The sequence below is a fragment of the Dipodomys spectabilis genome, unplaced genomic scaffold (genome assembly GCF_019054845.1).
Source record: "Dipodomys spectabilis isolate Male_0828 unplaced genomic scaffold, ASM1905484v1 ptg000366l, whole genome shotgun sequence".
Classification (NCBI taxonomy): Eukaryota; Metazoa; Chordata; class Mammalia; order Rodentia; family Heteromyidae; genus Dipodomys; species Dipodomys spectabilis.
In genome coordinates, this window is record NW_024871043.1 from 2,483,930 (window position 1) to 2,502,386 (window position 18,457).

Sequence of the window (18,457 nt, forward strand, 5' to 3'; positions counted from 1 at the left end):
GTTTCCTGGAGTGACGACAAGATTGGTGTGCGATGCACCCCTGGGCAGGGCACACTGCCCAGCCAGGGAGACGCCGTCGGGCACGAGGCGCCCGAGGGGTCCGGGGCCCCGAGAGCTGGGGCCTCACCAGCCGCACTGGTTCACTCACTGCTCAGGGGGGAAATCAGATTCTATCCTGAAAGCCGACAGCAGATGAAGACAGCCGATTATGAGCCCTAGGCATCGCCAGACAGTGTGAAGAGCCGAGCCTGTGAGCCCCGCCTGGATGAGCGATGGCCTGGTACTTGTGCCCAGGAGGGACCTCCAGGCTCTCGGGCTATCCCTGCTTGGAGATGAACCCCCAGGCCTGTGCCCAGACAGCCACCTGCCCACCCAGCCCTGGGCACCCAGGGGAAGCCCCACCTGACCCCCCCCCCCAGTGCTACCAGTGGGAGGGAGGCAGATGTCCAGGCTGGCCTGAGGGGCCACAGCAAGATGGCTTTCTGGCCAGGCTGCCTGCTCCCGGTGGTGCTGGGATCCTGCCGGGTGCTTGCCTGAGTTGAGCCAACTCTGAGACGTTCCATTTCACATTGCAAACAGACCACCTGGGTGTCTGGCAGATGTGGGCTGGGACAGGGGGTCACTGGGGTTGTGGTACTCTAGTGACCCAGTGAAGGGCCTGTCTGCCCTGGGACCAAGGCCTTCTGGGATAGCCTAGACCCCTGACATGGCTCAACTGGCTCTGGTGGTCCCGGCTGAGCCGGGTCCCCCTCCTCCCCTGCCCCACAGAAGCCCCTCGTCTCTGGCATGGCCTTGGTTGGTGGCAGTCTGTGACTCCCGCCTAAGACTTTGCTGCACCATTATTTGTTGTTGTTGTCGAGTGCTGTACTGGGCTTGAACTCAGGGCCTGGGCGCTGTCCCTCAGCCCTTCAGCTCAAAGCCAATGCTCTACTACTTGAGCCACAGCGCCACTTCCAGCTTTTTCTGCTTATGTGGTGTTGTGGAATAGAACTCAGGACCTTATGCATGCAAGGCAAGCGCTCTACCACTGAGCTACCTTCCCAGTCCCAGACTCTATTCTTAGTAACATTTTTTTTTTTATTGATTTGCAAGAGGAAAAAAAAATAGAAATTTATTACAAAGTTATACCTGTCTAGTTCCCTTCCTTCCTCCTAGATTGTATGGTACCAGAGTTATTAGACACATCAACCGGGGTCCTGGATGTGTGTGAACCCCGATGGCTGCCCCACCCCCACCCCCATGAATCCAGCCGGGAGCCGAGGCCTTGGCCTTGCTGGGGCTCAGAGGCTCCCAGGAAAGCAGGGCTCTGGATTTGGTCCTAGGAGCTGGTTTGATTGGCCTCTGGCTTTTTGGGAATGGCAGCAGCTCTCCAGGGCGCCCAGAGGAGGAGCTTGGTGGATCTGGGAGCTAAACAGAGGAGCTGGGGGGCCTTGATGGCTACTGGATCGTCTCCCCCAAAACACAACTCCCGTCTCTGTGTTGGCCCTGCCTTCTGGACGAAAAGCGCATTTGCATAGCGGCTCTACGCTCAGGCCCCTTCACAAAGCCATCTCTGGGCTCTGGGTTGCGTAGAAACAAACGCACAGAGTACAGTACCCAGGCCGGGCTGCACCAGGCCGAGTGCCAGCCCGAAAACGGATTAGTAGTTGGAACAATAAATTACCCACCACTGGGAAACCAATTAGGTCCCTGATCCGAGCTTGTGACAAAGATGGAAATAGATGCGTTCCGGGCTCCCTTTGGCTAGGGGGGGACTGCGGGGGTGGGGGGTGGGGTCCAGGGTACCTTTCCAGCTCACCGGGATGAGGCTGAGCTTCAGGAGGGGGAAAGAGAGGAGCTGAACCTCACAAGGGAAAGGAAGGAGGAAGGGGTACTAGGCTGGAGGGGTAGGGGAGTTGGGTCCCCCACCTAAGTTTGCTTCCTCTGCTCAGATCATGCACTTTTGGCCAACCTGGTCTTAGGCTTAGCAAGAGGTGAGAGGCCTTTATAAAACCAGCCCCTGCCCCCCACCCCCAGGGCCCCTCTCCCCAACAAGGCCTGGGCAGGACCAAGGGCAAGCCAGAGTGCCTCCGCAGTCCTGAGCTCAGGCCCAGAGGCCCTTCAGCCAGCAGGGGGTGTGGCCACCTCAGCCTGGGCCAATGAGGGCCCAGCCTGCTGGTGGGAGTACAGCCTGGCCCCGCCTACTGGGCCTGCTCAGGGCCTGAGATGCTGCTGGACCAGGCCTACCTGCCTGGACCTAGGAGAGGTGCAGGGCCCAGTGTGCCCAGCTTCTATGGCCAGCCCTGTCCTCCATGGGAGTCCTGTGGCTCCCATGGCTGTCACCCTCCCCCTCCTGCCCCCATGTCCCTCTATGCCGAGTTCTCTTCCAGCCTCTGGGGTCCTGGCCAGCTGACACAGGTCTGAGACACACTGGGGTGGAGCCGGGCCAGGCTGGGGCCCACCAAGCACCTTCAGCACCGCCGCTGCCTGGCTGGCTCCTCGCTGATGCAGGTCTTGGGGCGCAGGGCTGAGGGAGAGGAACACATAGGGCCCCGTTACCCAGCTGTGATGCCCCCTGGCGGGGAAATGCATGCGGGGGAGCGCCACCGCGGGCGGCCACTGACCTGGGTCTGCGACGCCCGGCCTCCTCTTGGAGTTGGTGATGATCTGGTTCTCGTTCATCATCTGGACGTCCTGGTCCTCGCCCCAGTGGCTGTGGGGAGGAGGGGGCGGGAGGGACCATGAGACCCGGGGTGAGGCCGGGGTCCCCCCTACCGCTTCCTCCCGCGGGCAGGCCGGGGCGCACCTGAGGACGGGGTGTCTCTGGTGAGCGGCGTTGGCGTCCTCGGTGAAGAGGATGGTGTGGTAGGGCACCATGGGCTCGCAGGTGGGCAGGATGCCGCCCATCAGGTGGTTCACCATGGCCAGGACGCCGTTGTACACCAGCAAGTCGTCCACCAGGAGCTGGGTGGACACACGAGGCTCCAGATCCCGCGTCCACCCACCACCTGGGCAAGGCTGAGCCCTGCCTGTTCTAAGTTAATGTTTCTCCTGTGGGAGTCAATGTCGGCAGCAAGTACAGACCTACTGTGTGCCTGGTCAACATGATCCCAGCAAGTACGGACCTACTGTGTGCCTGGTCAACATGATCCCAGCAAGTACGGACCTACTGTGTGCCTGGTCAACATGATTCCAGCAAGTATGGACCTACTGTGTGCCAGCCTGCATGATGATCCCAGCAAATATGGACCTACTGTGTGCCTGCCTGGATGAGGACCCCAGCAAGTATAGACCTACAGTGTGCCTGCCTGCATGATGATCCCAGCAAGTTTGGACCTACTGTGTGCCTGCCTGCATGAGGACCCCAGCAAGTATGGACCTACTGTGTGCCTGGCCAACATGACCCCAGCAAATAGGGACCTACTGTGTACCTACCTGCACGATGACCCCAGCAAGTATGGACCTACTGTGTGCTGGCTGGTCTGCATGAAGACCCAGCAAGTACCCACCCACAAGCTGTGTGCCTGGCTTGCACAATGATCCCAGGGCCACAAAGAAGAAACTGAGGCTGGAGGCAAACTGGGGTCTCTGTCCCCAAGCCCTGCTTTCCCTGTCAACTCCTGGAGCTGGAGGGAATGGGGAGCCACCAAAGGAAAGCCAAATTCAGGGGGACCCCGCAGCAGGCTCAGGTGGTCCAGATCTCCCCACGTCTGCCTAAGCACAAGACATTTGCAAGGTTACAGCAGAGAAAAGGAAATGGCGTCACAGCTGGCTGCCTCATTGCCAGCGAGCACCGCTGCCTCTGGAGGCTCGGCTAGTGAGTACTCACACCAAATTCCTTCACCCCTCGGAGGGGGGTTTTCGCGTAATTCCACAGCTTGACCATGGACACCGTGGTGGGCAGGTCGAAGATGACGTAGACCCGGTTCACCTACGGGACAGCGCGGGTGAGGCGGGCGTGTGTGGGTGTGGAAGCACGGGGGGAGGGGGGGAGCCCCGGAGCCGTCGGCGCTGCCTGCCGCAGCACTGCCCCATCAAGCCCACTGGGCCGCCGGCTGCCAGCCTGGAGCCCTGAGGCCTGGCATCTCTAGCAAGCCCATCGGGAGTCAGGTCACGTGTGGCCGTGTTTGCAACGAACTGCTGAGCTGGCTCTCGCCGGGCCGCTTCCTTGGGTGGCCAGAAGGCTCTGTGGGGGTCCCGGATTCCAGTCAGGAGCCTGAGCCCCGGGGAAGTCTGCAGGGTCCTCACCCCCTTTTTGTCCCTTGGCTGAATCAGAGGAAGCACAGTCTGGGTCCTAACTGACACCCCCCAAGGGAGGGCAGGTCCCCACAGCCCCAAAGACCCTTCTCTCTCCGGCCCCAGACAGCCACCCTGGGCAGCTTAGAGAAACTTGGAAGCCGAAAGAAACTCTGGGCATCAGCAGGGGCCGTGGTCCTGGTCTGTGGCTTCCTTAGAGCCCTGGAGGCTGGGGAACAGGGGAGGGGGGGTGGGGGGAGGAGGGAAGAGGGAGGTCATGGGGGGAGGGGGGAGGCTGGGGGTAGAGGGAGTCCATGGGGGGGAGGCGGTAGGGGGAGGAGGGAGTCCGTGGGGGGGGGGCGGGTTCAGGCTCATGGTCACCTGGGAGTCTGCCTCTGCCCTCAGATGCCACAGGCCTGGCAGTGAAGGCCTGGCACCCCAGGGCGCTGGGCCCCCACTTTGCAGAAGTGAAGCTGGAGCTAAGGAGCTGACAGCAGCTGAGGGCTCCCCACCAGGCGGCATGGGGGGAAGGTTTTGGTGAACACCAGCTAACATGGCTGCGGCCTCAGGGTTCTGAGGTTCTGAGTGCGTTAACGGTGTGTCTCTCCTACCACCCTGCTGCCCGTGCACACAGGCATCCAGCCCTGGCCCAGGGGGGCGCTGGAGGGACGTGGCCAACCTGTGCCCATCCCGGCCCCCTCCATCCCCACCTCGGCCAGTCAGGCCCAGTGGTGGTGGTGGGGGGGTCACCTCTCAGCTCACGGGGCATTCTTAGGGCCACGGGCTGGAGTGCAAGGAAACCGAGTCCGCAGCTGGATCAGCTGACCACACGGATTTGGGGCTAGAGGGAAGGCAGGGCATCCATGCTGGGGCATAGGGAAGGGCAGAAGTGGCCAGGGGACGGACAGGAGGAGGAGGGCAGGGCGGCTGGCCCACTGCGAGGGGCAGGCGGGGGGGGGGGGGAGACAGGGCAAGGGCAGTGTCTACCCCGTGCCGGGCGGGGCAGGGGGGTGGGATGGCGGCACAGGCACCCACCAGGCCAGGCAGGACTGGTGCCAGCCACATGTGTCTGCCGTCGCTGGTGTCATTCACGCCGTCGATGAGCTTGTCTGGGGTGCGCACGTCCCCGTGCACGGCCTCCAGCACGTTCACGCTGTCGGGGAACGCAGCGATGTCTGAGGGGCGCTAAGGTCACAGTGCAGAGCAGGGAGTGGGGGTCGCCACCAGGGCTGAGGGACGGGGGGGGGGGGGGGGAGCGGGGTTCCTGCACTGCAGCTCTGGTGCTGGTGGCTCACGCCTGCAATCCTAGCTACTCAGGAGGCTGAGACCTGAGGGTCGTGGTTTGAAGCCAGCCCCGGGCAGACTCTCGTGGGCAATTAAACCACTCAAAAACTGGAAGTGGTGCTGTGGCTCAAGTGGTAGAGCGCTAGCCTTGAGCACAGAGGCTCAGGGTCAGCACCCAGGCCCTGTGCTCAATCCCCACAATGGACTGGGGGAGGGGGGGGAGAGGCACATGGGGCAATGCCGGAGGGGAGGGGGGGAGGGGGCATCCTCAGACAGGGGACACGTGACCACAGCTCAGACTGACAGATGAAAGGCCATGACCCAAGGCAAGGGGCAGCCTGGCCCAGCAGAGGCCACCGGGCAGAGAAGCCCGTGGACCAGCCCTGGCACAGAGCCGGCCCCCGGTAAGCATTCACCGTGCATCCATTCCAACCAGGTCTGAGTTGGACTGGAAGGGGAGAGGCGGCCCTGGCTATTCACGGCCACAGCCGCCCTGAGCTCCAGTCCCTCCAGAGAAGCTGGACAAGTGCGTCCAGCACTGCCCTGCGGGCCAGCCTTCCATGGGGAGGATACTGTTTTCCGACAGGGGGATTTTGTCTCCTCGTTCGTCGTACAGCTCCAGCCCGGTGAGGCCGATGTAGTAGGGGTCCCCCCAGCTAGTCAGGAGCCGGAACTGGAAGATGACTAGCCATGGGGTTAAGGAAGATAGCTAAGGACTACAATAACAGGGATTTTTTTCCCTCTCTTGTCAGCTTATAGGAATCAAAGAGGAACAATGGGTGCTTTGCTCTCCCGGGGACCCAAATCCATCAGAATGCGTACGATGCCCGCTTCTCTTTAATGTGAACTGGCCGATCGGAACCTTCCTCCAGCCCCGGGGCACAGGGTACAGGTTAAGACAGTGTCGAGCACGGGCAGACATGGGTGCCATGAGCCGAGCTGGCTGTGTGGGACTGGAGGTAGGGGGAGGGGAGTACACAGACTTGTGCCTCAGTTTCCCTGGCTGTGAAATGACAAGCAGCACAGCAGATCTTTCTCCCCCTTCTCTCTGGAGCCCAGTGTTGGGGAGGCCCCTGAGGGCCCATGCCAGCAGAGTGGGCCATGTTAGGGTCACCAGGCCAAGTCACAGCCAGGCCAGTCATTTCCAGGACAGCCAGCTGGGCCACGGGGGGTAGGGAGTGGGGGGGAGCTCTCTAGGCAGGCCTGCCCGCCCAAGCTGGGAATGCTGGGAGCACCGGTCTAGGCCTCTGTGATTCCTTTCTCCCTTCTTTCTTTTTGAGACAGGATCTGGCTAGTAGCCCAGGCTGGGCTGGGATTACCAGTGGGAGCACTGTGCCCAGCCCCTGTACCCCATGTCCTCTGCTGTGACAGGGGAAAATGATAGACCCATGTACAGGCTGTCAGGGTTCCGGGCGCCGCCAGGAGGGTGGAGAGCTGGTGGGTGCAGCCATGGTCCTGTGTGGTGGGTGTCTCGGAACCCTGAGTCTTTCTGCCTCTGCCTTAGTTTCCCTGCTGGATCCCTGGCTGCCCAGCGTCGGCTGCCTTCGGGACTGGCTGGCCACAGAGAGGATACAGCCACAGGGCATGAGCGGGGCCTCGTAGTCCATGCTGGAACGTTCCAGGCTTTTCCAGTCCAGCCTGGAAAGACAAATCGGCATGTGAAAAAAGACTCCCGCAGCCGAGTACTGCCTAGACACTCCTCGGCCACGAATGTTGAAGAAACCAGCCATCCTCCCACCCCGCCCACCAAGAAGGCCCAGCACCCCCGAGGGGGCCACAGCCAAGGCTCCCGGAGGCTGGGCCAGGAGTCGGAAAAGATCTAGCAGCTTCCCGGTGGGGACCCTTGCCTGCTTCAGAGCAATGCAGGGGACAGAACTTCCTGTCCTGTGTGGGTAAGGCCACTGGGCACAGAGTGGGCAAGTCACCTGCCCAAGGCCACAGAGCTGGCAGGGAGCAATAGTACTATGTGCCTGCTCTCTGGTCACCTCCAGCCATCCGTGGCCCTGGTCTCCTGGATGCCAAGGCCAGTGTCACACCGGAGCGGCTGTTCGGAGGGCTGGGGAGGAGGGAGGCTGGTTTGTGTCGGAGCTGGCCTGGGGGCGCTGGACGTGGACGCACTGAGTGAATGTGACATTTATAAACTGTTACAAACTTCATGCAACAGCATGGAATCCCAGCGCACCGGACCACCGCATGGCTCTGGGTTTTTTTTTGTTTTTTTTTCTCTTTTGAAGCTTTGTGGATCAGGAGCGAGGTGGCAGAGGAGGGGAGCCCTGGCCTGCTTCTGAACGGAAGGCCGCCAGAGGCTGCTCGGCTGAGCTTTCCCAAACATCAGATCGGTCCTATCCAAACCCCACGGGGGCCGGGGGAAAGGGGCAGCTCACCTTCGGGCTGGTGGGGGCGGCAGGGGGGCCCGCAGGTGGTCCACAAAGAGGATTTCTTGTGCAAAATCAAAGTGGCAGTTGCCTGGCCCCTTCCGGATGAGGAATCCTTCGGGAGGGGAGACGCACAGGCCGTCCAGAAACACGTGGACAATCTTGGCCTAGCGGATGACAGACACAAGTGGCCTGAGCTAGGGAATGGCCGTGAAGCCCTTTCAGGGCGCCCTCAGCATTTCTGGGGTCTCCTGAAGGCAGAAGCCATCCCAGCCAGAAATCACGTGAGATTGCTGGACTTGGGATCCACCAGCAAATCTCAAAGGCCTGTGGCAGTCTGGGGTGACGGCGTGGGGTGGGAAGTGGGGAGCAGGTAGACAGCCCTCGTCCCCCCGCCCCAGCATCTCCCTCCCTCCCAGGGTCCCTTCCACCAGCCAGCAGTGATGACTGCGGCCCAGGCAGCTGCTGAGTTCCTGCCAGCAGCAGAGCGGAGGGGGCGCCAGGACCCCGGGACCTCACAGGTGCCCCCCCCAACGCCCCGCAGCCCTGTCTCTGCTCATGCAGGCCCAGCGCTTGGGGAGCACATGGCTGAACACGGGCGGGGCAGCCCACGTGGGGCATGGCTGTCTCTTGAGTCCTGGCCTCTGTCTCTCTTTCACTGTCTGCCTGGCTTTCCTCCAGGCTCCTCCCCCAAGCTGGAGTTGGACTTGTGAGCCTAGTGGAAGCCAAAGCCTTGGGTTTGCCGGCTCACCCTCCATGGGCACCCCCGCCTCTTCCCCTGCCTAGGGAGCTAGCAGGACACAGGCCTTGCAATTGCCAGGCTCACCCGGCACACTGGTCCCCAAACACGATTCTGTGCCCCTCACAACACCCATGGCATGCTGGTTCCCCTGCCCATTCCTAGGGTTGAGAGAATCTTAGCCATGCGCCCCCAGAGCCTGGGGGGGACGTGGGGGAGGTTAGGTAAACCTACCTCAAGAGTCCCAGGTCCTGCCTTTTGGGTTGTTTCTTTTTGTTTTTTTGTCGGTTGTGGGGCTTGAACTCTGGGCCTCAGCACTGCCCCTGAGCTCTTCAGCTCAAGGCGAGCGCTCTACCACTTGAGCCACAGTGCCACTTCCGATTTTCTGGCGGCTCATTGGAGATCAGAGTCTCACGGGCTTTCCTTATTCGGGCTGGCTTTGAACCGTGATCCTCAGATCTCAGCCTCCTGAGTAGCTAGGATGACAGGCATGAGCCACGGGCGCCCGGCAGGTCCTGGCTTTTATCGCTAGGTGGGGTCTGGTACCCAGAGTACTTTGGGGTGTGTGGAGAGACCAGGGCCACCGGCCCGTCTTGCAGTGTCCAGGCCAGTCCCTAAGACCCTGTGGGAGCCCGTGGGGGAGCTGCTGTGTGGCCCACAGAGGAAGCCCAGGTCTGGATCCCAGAGCTCAAGCTCCGGTTGACCAAGTCAACGCGGTGTGGCAGAGCTGCCAACCCTCCTGAGGCACCTGGCACCCCTACAGCCCTGCAGCCCTGCAGCCCTGCTCGGCTTTCCAGCAGGAGGGAGGAGCTGGAAAGAGCAGAGCAGGGGGCTGGTGAGGGAACCTTTGTGCACCTGTGCTTGGTGCCCTGGCGCCTGACTTCATTTGCCGGGAGGGGAGGGCGTGGACGCCGCCCACAGCACACACCGGCACCTGAGGCTGGGAGGACACCCAGAATGGAGCTGACCCTGCCCATCAGGGCGGGGCCTGCCGAGGCCTCAGCAGGGGCAGGGGCGGAGCTCCGCCCTCTCCCTCCCACCCCCACCCCCACCCCCCCCCCCCCCCCCCCCCGCTGCCCCAGGCTCTCTGGTCTGCATCAGCCATCTCCTCCCTCCCCAGACGTCACCCCCAGCTCCACGTGGAATGTTCTGGAGGATTCCTGCTCCTCTCCCCAGTGCTGCCGGCCATTCCCCGAGGCGCTTGCTGGAGCTGGGCCCTCTCTCCCCCACCGCCCACTCACCCCTCGATAGGTGTCTTCGGGAGATTTGTTGTAGTTCCAGAAACGCACGCCGGCGATGCTCTCGGCTCTGTCGAAGCGGATCGTGACCACGTGGTCCAGGCTGGGCGAGAAGGGGATCAGCCACATGTGCTCGTCCTCCGTGGTGACGTTGACGCCGTCGATCAGCCTGCAGGTGGCAGGGGAGGGGCAGGGTGGGGAAGGGCGCCATCCCAAAGACCCTCGCCTGGCCACCAGGCCCCTCCAGAGCAGGTGACCGGGGCCAGCTCCGTGACACCAGAGGGCTCTTGCAGCAGGGAAAAACCAGGGTGACAATCCCCCTGCCCTGCCGAAGGTGTCTGACAGAACAGTGACCCCACTTCCGGGGTGCTCCGTTTCTCCTAAGGAAAATATACTCCATCCACTGGGAAGGCGCTCTGTACAAAGATACTTGTTACAGAACTGTTTGTACTGCAACAAACAAACTCAAAAGGAAACAGAGACAGCAACATTTCTATTTTCTGGAGTTCATTTCTTTTCTTTTTCTTTTTTTTTTTTTTTGCTCTTCACTTTTCTTTTTATTATTCAAAAATCAAATGTTTTTTTTTAAAATCATCCATCCTCAATTTTTGGAGTTCATTTCTTTAATAAATATTATTTTAAATGATCAGATGCACATTGTGCCTTTGTGCTCCTCTCACTGTGTGTGAATGCCTAGAGACCTGTACATTTTTATTGGTGTGGTTTTCTGTTTCTTTTGTCTTGTTTGTTCATTTATCTGTCTTTGACAGGGTAAGGGGGGGTGGCACAGAAAAGGAGGGACGAAGGGTGAACAAATGCAGTAGCAGTTCTCAATAGACACTATGTTGAAAAATGAACTATGCAACTTGTAGGTGGGGACGGGAGGGGGAAACACAGAGCGAGGGAACGGATGACATTGCCCAAAAAGAAATGTACTCACTACCTGACTCACGTAACTGCAACCCTCTGTACATCACCTTTATAATAGCAATTTTAAAATGCATGGGGGGAAAAAAACCCAACCTCACAAAATGAAAAGCTAAAAGAGGGCTGGGAAGGTGGCTCAGTGGTAGAGCGCTTGCCTTGCATGCATGAGGCCCTGGGTTCGATTCCTCAGCACCACATAAGCAAAAAGAAAAAAAAGCCGGAAGTGGCGCTGTGGCTCAAGTGGTAGAGCGCTAGCCTTGAGCTGAAGAGCTGAGGGACAGTGCCCAAGCCCAGAGTTCAGGCCCCACGACTGACAAAAAAGGAAAAAGAAAAGCAAAGCTAAAAGACCTCAAAGTGAACAAATTAGGGAAGAAAATCTGTGGTTGACAGGGCAGGGTGGACACAGGGGCAGGGGCATGGATGGAAGGGCATCGAGATGAGGACGGTACCAGGCAAGAGCGGGTGGAAGGGACTCAGGCCTGCACTGAGAGGCGGGTGGCCTCCCTTCTTCTTCCTGGTGGAACCGGAGCACCAGAGGAACGTGGCGGCTCTGGGCTGGGGACGGGTATAAGAGGAGGGCAGCCATGGCTGTAAATGGCCAGATGGGGGGGGGGGGGAGATCCTCAAGTGTGGGCATCACTGGACGCCTCAGCCAGTAGCAGAGAGCCACCCACAGCCTGACCTCTCATTACCTTAGCCCACAGTACTCCATCCTTGTGGTCTCTTGTTCCCTGGGCTCCACCCACCTCAACTTCCTGCCCTAGCCTCCTTCCTCAGCCTCTCTGCCCTAGCCTCCTGCCTCAGCCTCCTTATGACTTCCCCGGATCGTCTAGCACACTCAGCCCCAAGGCCCCTCTTGGCTCTGCAGGGGCGGCTAGCGGTCAGCCTTCTGAACCTGCCCCCCGCCCTGGATCCTGGCCACCTAGGGGCGACCACACTGACAGACTCAGGCTCAGGCTACTGCCCTGCTTCCTAGATCTGAAAATCAACTTTCTGCTTCTTTTACATCTTCAAATTGGGGGCTTGAAATAAATCTTACAATCTAAGTGTTCATCCAAGGAGGTAATGTTTTTTTTTTTTCTTCTTTTTCTTTCCTCTCTCTCTAAAAGGCTGTTATTAAATTGATGGATGGTGTGTCTCACAATTGCTGGCATCTTAAAACGGAGGAAGCTCGGCAGTCGGGGCCGGGTGTTTGTGGTGCTGAGCTAGCTAGCTGACTGGGGACAAAAGCAATTACCGTCCTGTCCTAGGGACGGGCCACCTCGGCAGCACAGCTGTCGCCATTCCTCAGCCCTGCTGACCCACCAGGACATCCAAGAGACCTCCAGGCCCTCTTCTCCAACAAGCTGAGAAGCAGGGGCCGCGCCAGGCCTGCCCCAGCGGCAGCGAACACACCGTGCCCAGGTCTGAGGCTCAAGAAACAGACTAGACAAGCCTGGAGTGCCCCCCCCCAGCCCCCGAGAAGAAAGCTGTCAAGACAGGTGTTTCTGCTTCCTCTTCCTCCCCCTCCTCTTTCTCCTCTTCCTCTTCCTCCTCTTCTCTTCCCACTCTTCCTCTTTCTTCTTCCCCCTTTTTCCTTCTCCTGCTCTTCCTCCTCCTCCTCCTTCTTCTTTTTCTTCTCTTCTTGCTCCTCTTCCTCCTCCTCCTGCTACTGCTTTCTTCTTCTCCTCCCCCTTCACCGCTCCTCCATCCCCTTCTTCTCCTCCTCTTTTGGTGCTAGCAGTGGGGCTTGAACTCAGGGCCTCAGGCTCTCACTTAACTTACTCTCTCAAGGCTGGCACTCTACCATTTGAGCCATAGCTCTACTTCGGGCTTTGTAGCAGTTTAATAGAGATAATTAAGCACTGCTGTGGCCCGCCTGTTTGACTTGTACACAGAGAAAGGAAGTCACGGACAGGGCCTCGCTCTTCAGCAAATACACAAGCTGAGAAAGAAGGGAGCCGGAGTGCCCCCGCCCTCCCCCACCAGCTCACAGCCCTGCGGCCCAGGATGGATGAGCTGGGAGCTGAGATCAGAGACTTGTGGTCAGCCCAGGAAGAAAAGTCTGTGAGACTCTATCTCTAATTAACCACCGAAGTGAAGCTGTGGCTCTAATGATAGCATGCTAGCTAGCCTTGAGAAAGAAAAAAACAACCAAAAAAACTTTAGATAGTGCCCAGGCCCTGAGTTCAAGCCTCAGGACCAGCACACACACACACACACACACACACACACACACACACACCACGCACACACACACACACACACACACACACACACACACACACACAGAGGACAGAAGACAGAGACAGGATCTGACCTCCCAGCCCTGTTCCCTCTGTGCTCCTTTGGTCCCGAGCAGGGCCCGAGCCTGGCCGCGGGTCCCAGGTCCCTGTGCATGCATGCTGTGGCCGAGGCTTGTCCCTCCTGGAACCTGACCCGGGTCTTGGTTCACAGCATGTGGCAAAAGCCAGGGCGGTGCAGCCACGGCCGTGCGAGCCCTCCTTGGCGATCGCACTGGTGTCTGTGCAGGGGGGCTCAGGGGCACACATGGGGAGCTGCGCACGATGCAGCCATTTCCAGCTGGCCCTGCTAGGCCCGGGCAGGGGATGGCCAGCACGCCCAGCATGGCAGCCTGCCTGCTCCCTCCTGCCCTGAGGCCCGGGCCTGGCTTGCCTGCCGCACTGCGTCCGGGGGCAGTGAAGTCTAAGCTGTAGGCCAGACATAAACCCCTGGGCTGGAGCCCAGCCCTGATGCGCACTCACTTGTCCAGGGTCCGGGAGTCGTCCGTGTACTCGGGAAGGTCGTTGAGGTCTCTGGGGGAAGCGGACAGCTGGTGCGGGCGGATGGGCAGGGCCTGGCCGTCCCTACCCACCACTTCCAGGCCAGTGAGCCCCAGGTAGTGCAGGTCCCCCCAGGAGGCGGTGAAATTGAGCCGAAGGCCTGCAACCGGAAGCCGAGGAGACCAGTCAATCCCAGAGTCTCCAGGGAACTGAGTGAGGGGGAGGAGGGGGTTGGGGGGGAGGGACGCCTTGGGCTTCTCCATTGTCCTGTGGGAAACCCAGGCTTGTTCACAGCCAAGGCTCAGGACATGCCACAGGCCGAATGGACCAGTGCTACTGAAACTGCTCGTGGCCCAGGGTCAAGGGTCCTGGGACCCCATCCCACCTTAAACTGCACCTGGCTCCCATGTGGCCAACAGGCTCTCCTCAACCGGCTTCTGCCACTTATCCCAATGTCATGACCACCAGGGGCCCTCAGGTCCACCCAGATCTTGTGTGTATGTGCTGATGCACGCACACACACACTCACCCGTACTAGGGCTTTGAACTCAAAGCCTGGGCTCTGTCCCTGGGCTTTTGTGCTCAAGGCTGGCACTCTGCCACTTGAGCCACAGATGCACGTCAGACTTTTTGGTGGTTAACTGGAGATTGTTATGGGTACTTTCCTGCCTGGGCTAACTTTGAACCCTGATCCTCAGATCTCAGCTCCCTGCCACCAGCACCTGGCTGGCTCTCCACCCAGATCTTTCTGCTCTAATTCCATTCTTCCCATCCACAGTACCCAGCACACAATTGGGGCTCAGAGCCTCCGAAATACTGGACAAGGAAGGAAGGGAGGCGGTTCCACCAGCCAGCCCTCAGTATGGGGACGTGAGGCTTCATTCCCCTGCACTCAGGGTAGGGGAAGCGGCTGTCAGAGCGCTCCACCCTGCCCCCTGACCTCGCCCGGACTCCATCAGAGCCCACTCAGAGGTGACCTTCTTGGCCCTGAGGCCAACAGGCCAGATGACTCACCGGGCTGCCCGGAAAGCTCAGACTGGGTTGAATGTCTTGGCCAGGCCCAGCCACACCGAGCCCAGTGGCTCACGGGCACCGCCCCCCCGGGCCTTTCCCAGCATCCATTTCGCGGTTCAGCCCTCAGCCGTGCTGCCAAAGTCACCCTGAGCATCTCGGGGCGGCACACGAATCCCCAGGCACCAGCGGCGGGGGGGGGGGGGGGGGGGGGAAGGGGGGGATAACACCTCTCACTCTCACCCCGTGACATCGCTGCTGCACACAGAGGCCCCTGTCTGGGCCACAGAGCCAGCCTTAGTAAACAGGCTAGGAGCAAAACTCAGGCCAGCAGGAGGCTACACTTTAGACTGTCCTACCTTTCTTTTCTCTTCTTTTTGTCCAACCTGGGGCTTGAATGTTGGGTCTGGGCACTGTGTCTGAGCTTCTCTGGCTCAGGGCTAGGGCTCTACCACTTGAGCCATCGCTCCATTTCTGGCTTTAAATTTCATAATAGTTTATTGGAGACTAAGAGTCTCACGGGCTTTCCTGCCCTGGCTGGCTTCGAGCTGTGATCCTCAGATCGATCTCAGTCTCTGAGTAGCTAGGATTACAGGCATGACCCACTGGTGCCTGTCTTTTCTTTCTTCTTTCTTTTTTTTTTCTTTTCTGGTGGTACTGGAGCTGGAACTCCAGCTTGTTAGACAAGTGAACCATGTCCACCCCCCCTTCTTTTTGCTTTAGTTATTTTTCAGATAGGGTCTTGAACTTTTGCCTGGCCTTGAGCCATGAGCTTCTTATCTTGCTTCCTGTGTAGCTGGGGACTATAGGCTGCATCACCATGTCCTGCCCAGGTAAAGAATGAGTTTAAGCAGGAGATGACTAAGCAGTGACTTACAAAGCTCAGCAGCCCAGCCTCTCCTGCCTGGCATAACGTACAGTTCCATCTAATCTGCTTCTGTGTTGGAAGGCGATTCTTTTCCTTTTGGAGCTGATTCCTCATTCCATATTCATTTTCCTCGGGTATCAATTAGTATTTATACAAATGGAAATTAATTTTGTTATTTCTCTCCTATGTTTCAACCCCCTCAGCTCTTTTCCTATTCATCACGGCTGATATTTGCAAACTTCCAAAATTAGAGTCATCTGCAAATTAGCAAGCCAGAGATTCCTTTCAAAGCACAAATAGGCTTGGCCATCTCTCCTAGCCGGTGCGCCCCAGCCCTGGCCCCACATCAAACCCTATCTGCTTGTATAGGCTGGAGGAGGAGGTGGAGAATTTGGGGTGCAGAGGGAGGGAGGCTAAAGTTCAGAGAGGAAGGATGCAAAATCTCAGGCCTCAAACCGTACAGAGAAGCTGGGTGCCGGTGGCTCATGCCTGTCATCCTAACTGCTCAGGAGGCTGAGATCTGAGGATTGAGGTTCAAAGCCAGCCCAGGCAGGAAAAGTCTGAGAGACTCTTCTCTCCAATTAACCATCAAAATTATGGAAGTGAAGGCTGGCTTAAATGGTATAACACTAGCCTTGAGAAGAAAAAATAAAAGCCAAAAGAAAGTATGCAGGCCCTGAGCTCAAGCCTAGTACTGGCCACACAGATGCACAGACACATCTATACACAGACACATGTTTGGCAAGAGAGCTGCGTGGAGATGCCTGCTGACTGATGAGAGGCTTGGAAATGGCTCGTCTTGCAGGCACATGGAGGGGGCGGTGGCCACTCTGCCCGGCTGGCGCTCCTGGACAGACTGCACCACCTGACCTCTCCCAGGGAACGCTCTGGCTCTGGGTCGGCCCCCAGCACTCCCCTGGCTGGCAGGTGAGCCCAGCAGAGACCTGACCCTCCTCGTGGCCTGGTGTCTCCGTGTAGGACCCAACCCACACGGCCACACACCCCTCAACCCAAAGTCAGTGTCTTCCCACTGGCCACCCCCAAGCCCCAGAGTGCACTCACAGATGCCATGGTAGATGCCAGGCTCCAGCGTGGTGACTTCGGGGCTGGGGGAGCTGGGGGGCAGCTCCAGCCCCAGGATCTGTATGGGGGGTGGGGGGAGAAGCAAAGGAAAGGGGAGAGGTTTATATGTGTGCGTGTGTGTGTGTGTGTGTGTGTGTGTGTGTGTGTGTGTGTGTGTGTGTACTAGGGCTTGAACAGGACCTAGGAACTGTCCCTGAGGGTTTCTTTTTTTTTTTTTACTCAAGGCTGGTGCTCCTACCGCTTGAGTCACAGCTCCACTTCTGGCTTTTTGGTGGTTAGTTGGAGATAAGAATCTCACAGACTTTTTTCCGTCCAGGCTGGCTTCAAACCATGATCTGGGATCTCAGTGTCCTGAGAGGCTAGGGTTACAGGTGTGAGCCACCAGAGCCTGAACACCGGAAGGCACGGCCTGCCAACATGCCTCCTCCCCATCCTGGACTGCTTCCCTGGGCTCTGCTGCCCCGGGGGGATGAGCTCTGTGGGTCCACTGGCTTCATTCCCACGCTGTGGGCCTCTGTGGTCACATCCTTCCCATAGCCTGCCTTCTCTCCTACCCTCACCTCCCCTTTTACATTCCCTTCCTTCTCTGGAAACCAGCAGTGACACCTCTCTTGGGTCACCAGTATTCAGAACCGTGGCCTTGTTGATCTTTGCTTTGGTTTATCCTCCTTCCCTCCCTGCCTTCCTTCTTGGTAGTGCTGGTGTTCAAACTCAGTACTGAGCCACATCCCCTCCCCGGCCCAACCCCCACTCCCGCAGTCCTTTTTTGGTGTAATTTTTCAGGCAGGGTCTCCTGCTTTTGCCCAGACAGCCTGGACTATAAACCTCCTGATTTCTGCCTCTCAAGTCGCTGGGGTTACAGGTGTGAGCCATAGCAATAGGCCTTGAGCATTCAAGGTATTTCTAGTTTTTACATCAACTGACAATGAGGGATCTAACCCCCCCCCATGCCTCCCCCCCAAAATCCAACCTTTAAATCATACAGCTGATGGAAAAAGTTCATTTGTCTTGGCTTTGATAAAAATTGGAATACTTTGTTCACTTGGATTTTAAGAGAAATAATTAGAGAATGAAGTATGACATACGGGACCAACAATGAAGTAGAGAAGTGGGAAATGTGAAGCTGGCAGCCCCCGGGGCATCCTCTCTGTCCCCGCTCTGCTTCCCCCCCCCTCCCCCCCGTCCTACCCGGTCATCAGCGCTGGAGCCAGCCTGGGTGAAAGGCCGCTCCTGGCCCTCGCTGTCAGCCGTGCTAGGCCTCCTTGGGGCCTGACCGAGCTGCAGGCTGCACAGTCCGTCTGCGTCCACATCCACGTCAAACGTGTCATCGGAACAGAAGATGGCCTCCAGGATGTCCTCGTCGGTGGTGAATAAGATGGTGTCTCCAAAGTGCTCTGGGGCTGGGCATCACCGGAAAGATAGGAGGGTCAAGTCTGGCCCCGGGTCCCTGGATCTGAGCGTCCACGGCCACGCCCATCATCAACCCGTGGCTAGGCCAGCCCAGTCACCAAACAGCCCGTGCTCTGGGTGTGAATCTGCTTTGTTCTCTTGTGGGCAAATCCCTGCCATCTGTCACCGAACAAGTGACAACTGTTGCTGCAGATATACATCTGATCTCTGTGGATGCTTTTCCCCTGGTACCTGGCTGTGAGGGTATGATGCCTGCCCTTTCCCCAGGAGCAGGCTCTAGTGGCTGGCTTATGGGGGCGCATAGCCCTACTCTTTTTGCCTTGAGCAGGAAAAGAGCCTGCAATTTGGGGTCCAGAGCATCCCAGAATGAGGCTGAGATTGCACCTGCCTAACCAGGCCCAGGCTTCTCGTAAGAGTCCCCCCTCGAACGGCCCCTTGGCAAAGGTGGGCAAAGTCGATGGAGGTGGAGTGGGGCCGGCCCAGGGCGAGGGGACAGGCCACAAGTGCGTGTCGTCCTGGCTCCTGTCCACCCCATCCATTGGGTT

At 58.7% G+C, this 18,457-nt stretch overlaps 1 protein-coding gene across 1 annotated transcript in view; it reads right to left on the bottom strand.

Annotated features, from left to right (window-relative positions):
- Nucleotides 1-1,084: 1,084 nt before the first annotated feature.
- Nucleotides 1,085-18,457, bottom strand: part of LOC122096314 (katanin interacting protein) — a 118,004-nt gene continuing 100,631 nt past the window's right edge. Inside the window, exons 16-27 of the mRNA XM_042666869.1 lie at nt 17,691-17,902; nt 16,482-16,560; nt 13,523-13,700; nt 9,855-10,020; nt 7,884-8,041; nt 7,073-7,137; nt 6,073-6,183; nt 5,251-5,390; nt 3,809-3,910; nt 2,786-2,943; nt 2,604-2,692; nt 1,085-2,506 (exon numbers count right to left, since the gene is read on the bottom strand). Of these exons, the coding sequence (XP_042522803.1) occupies nt 2,451-2,506; nt 2,604-2,692; nt 2,786-2,943; nt 3,809-3,910; nt 5,251-5,390; nt 6,073-6,183; nt 7,073-7,137; nt 7,884-8,041; nt 9,855-10,020; nt 13,523-13,700; nt 16,482-16,560; nt 17,691-17,902 (1,514 nt within the window). The 3' untranslated portion in view covers nt 1,085-2,450. The remainder of the gene's footprint in view (nt 2,507-2,603; nt 2,693-2,785; nt 2,944-3,808; nt 3,911-5,250; nt 5,391-6,072; nt 6,184-7,072; nt 7,138-7,883; nt 8,042-9,854; nt 10,021-13,522; nt 13,701-16,481; nt 16,561-17,690; nt 17,903-18,457) is intronic.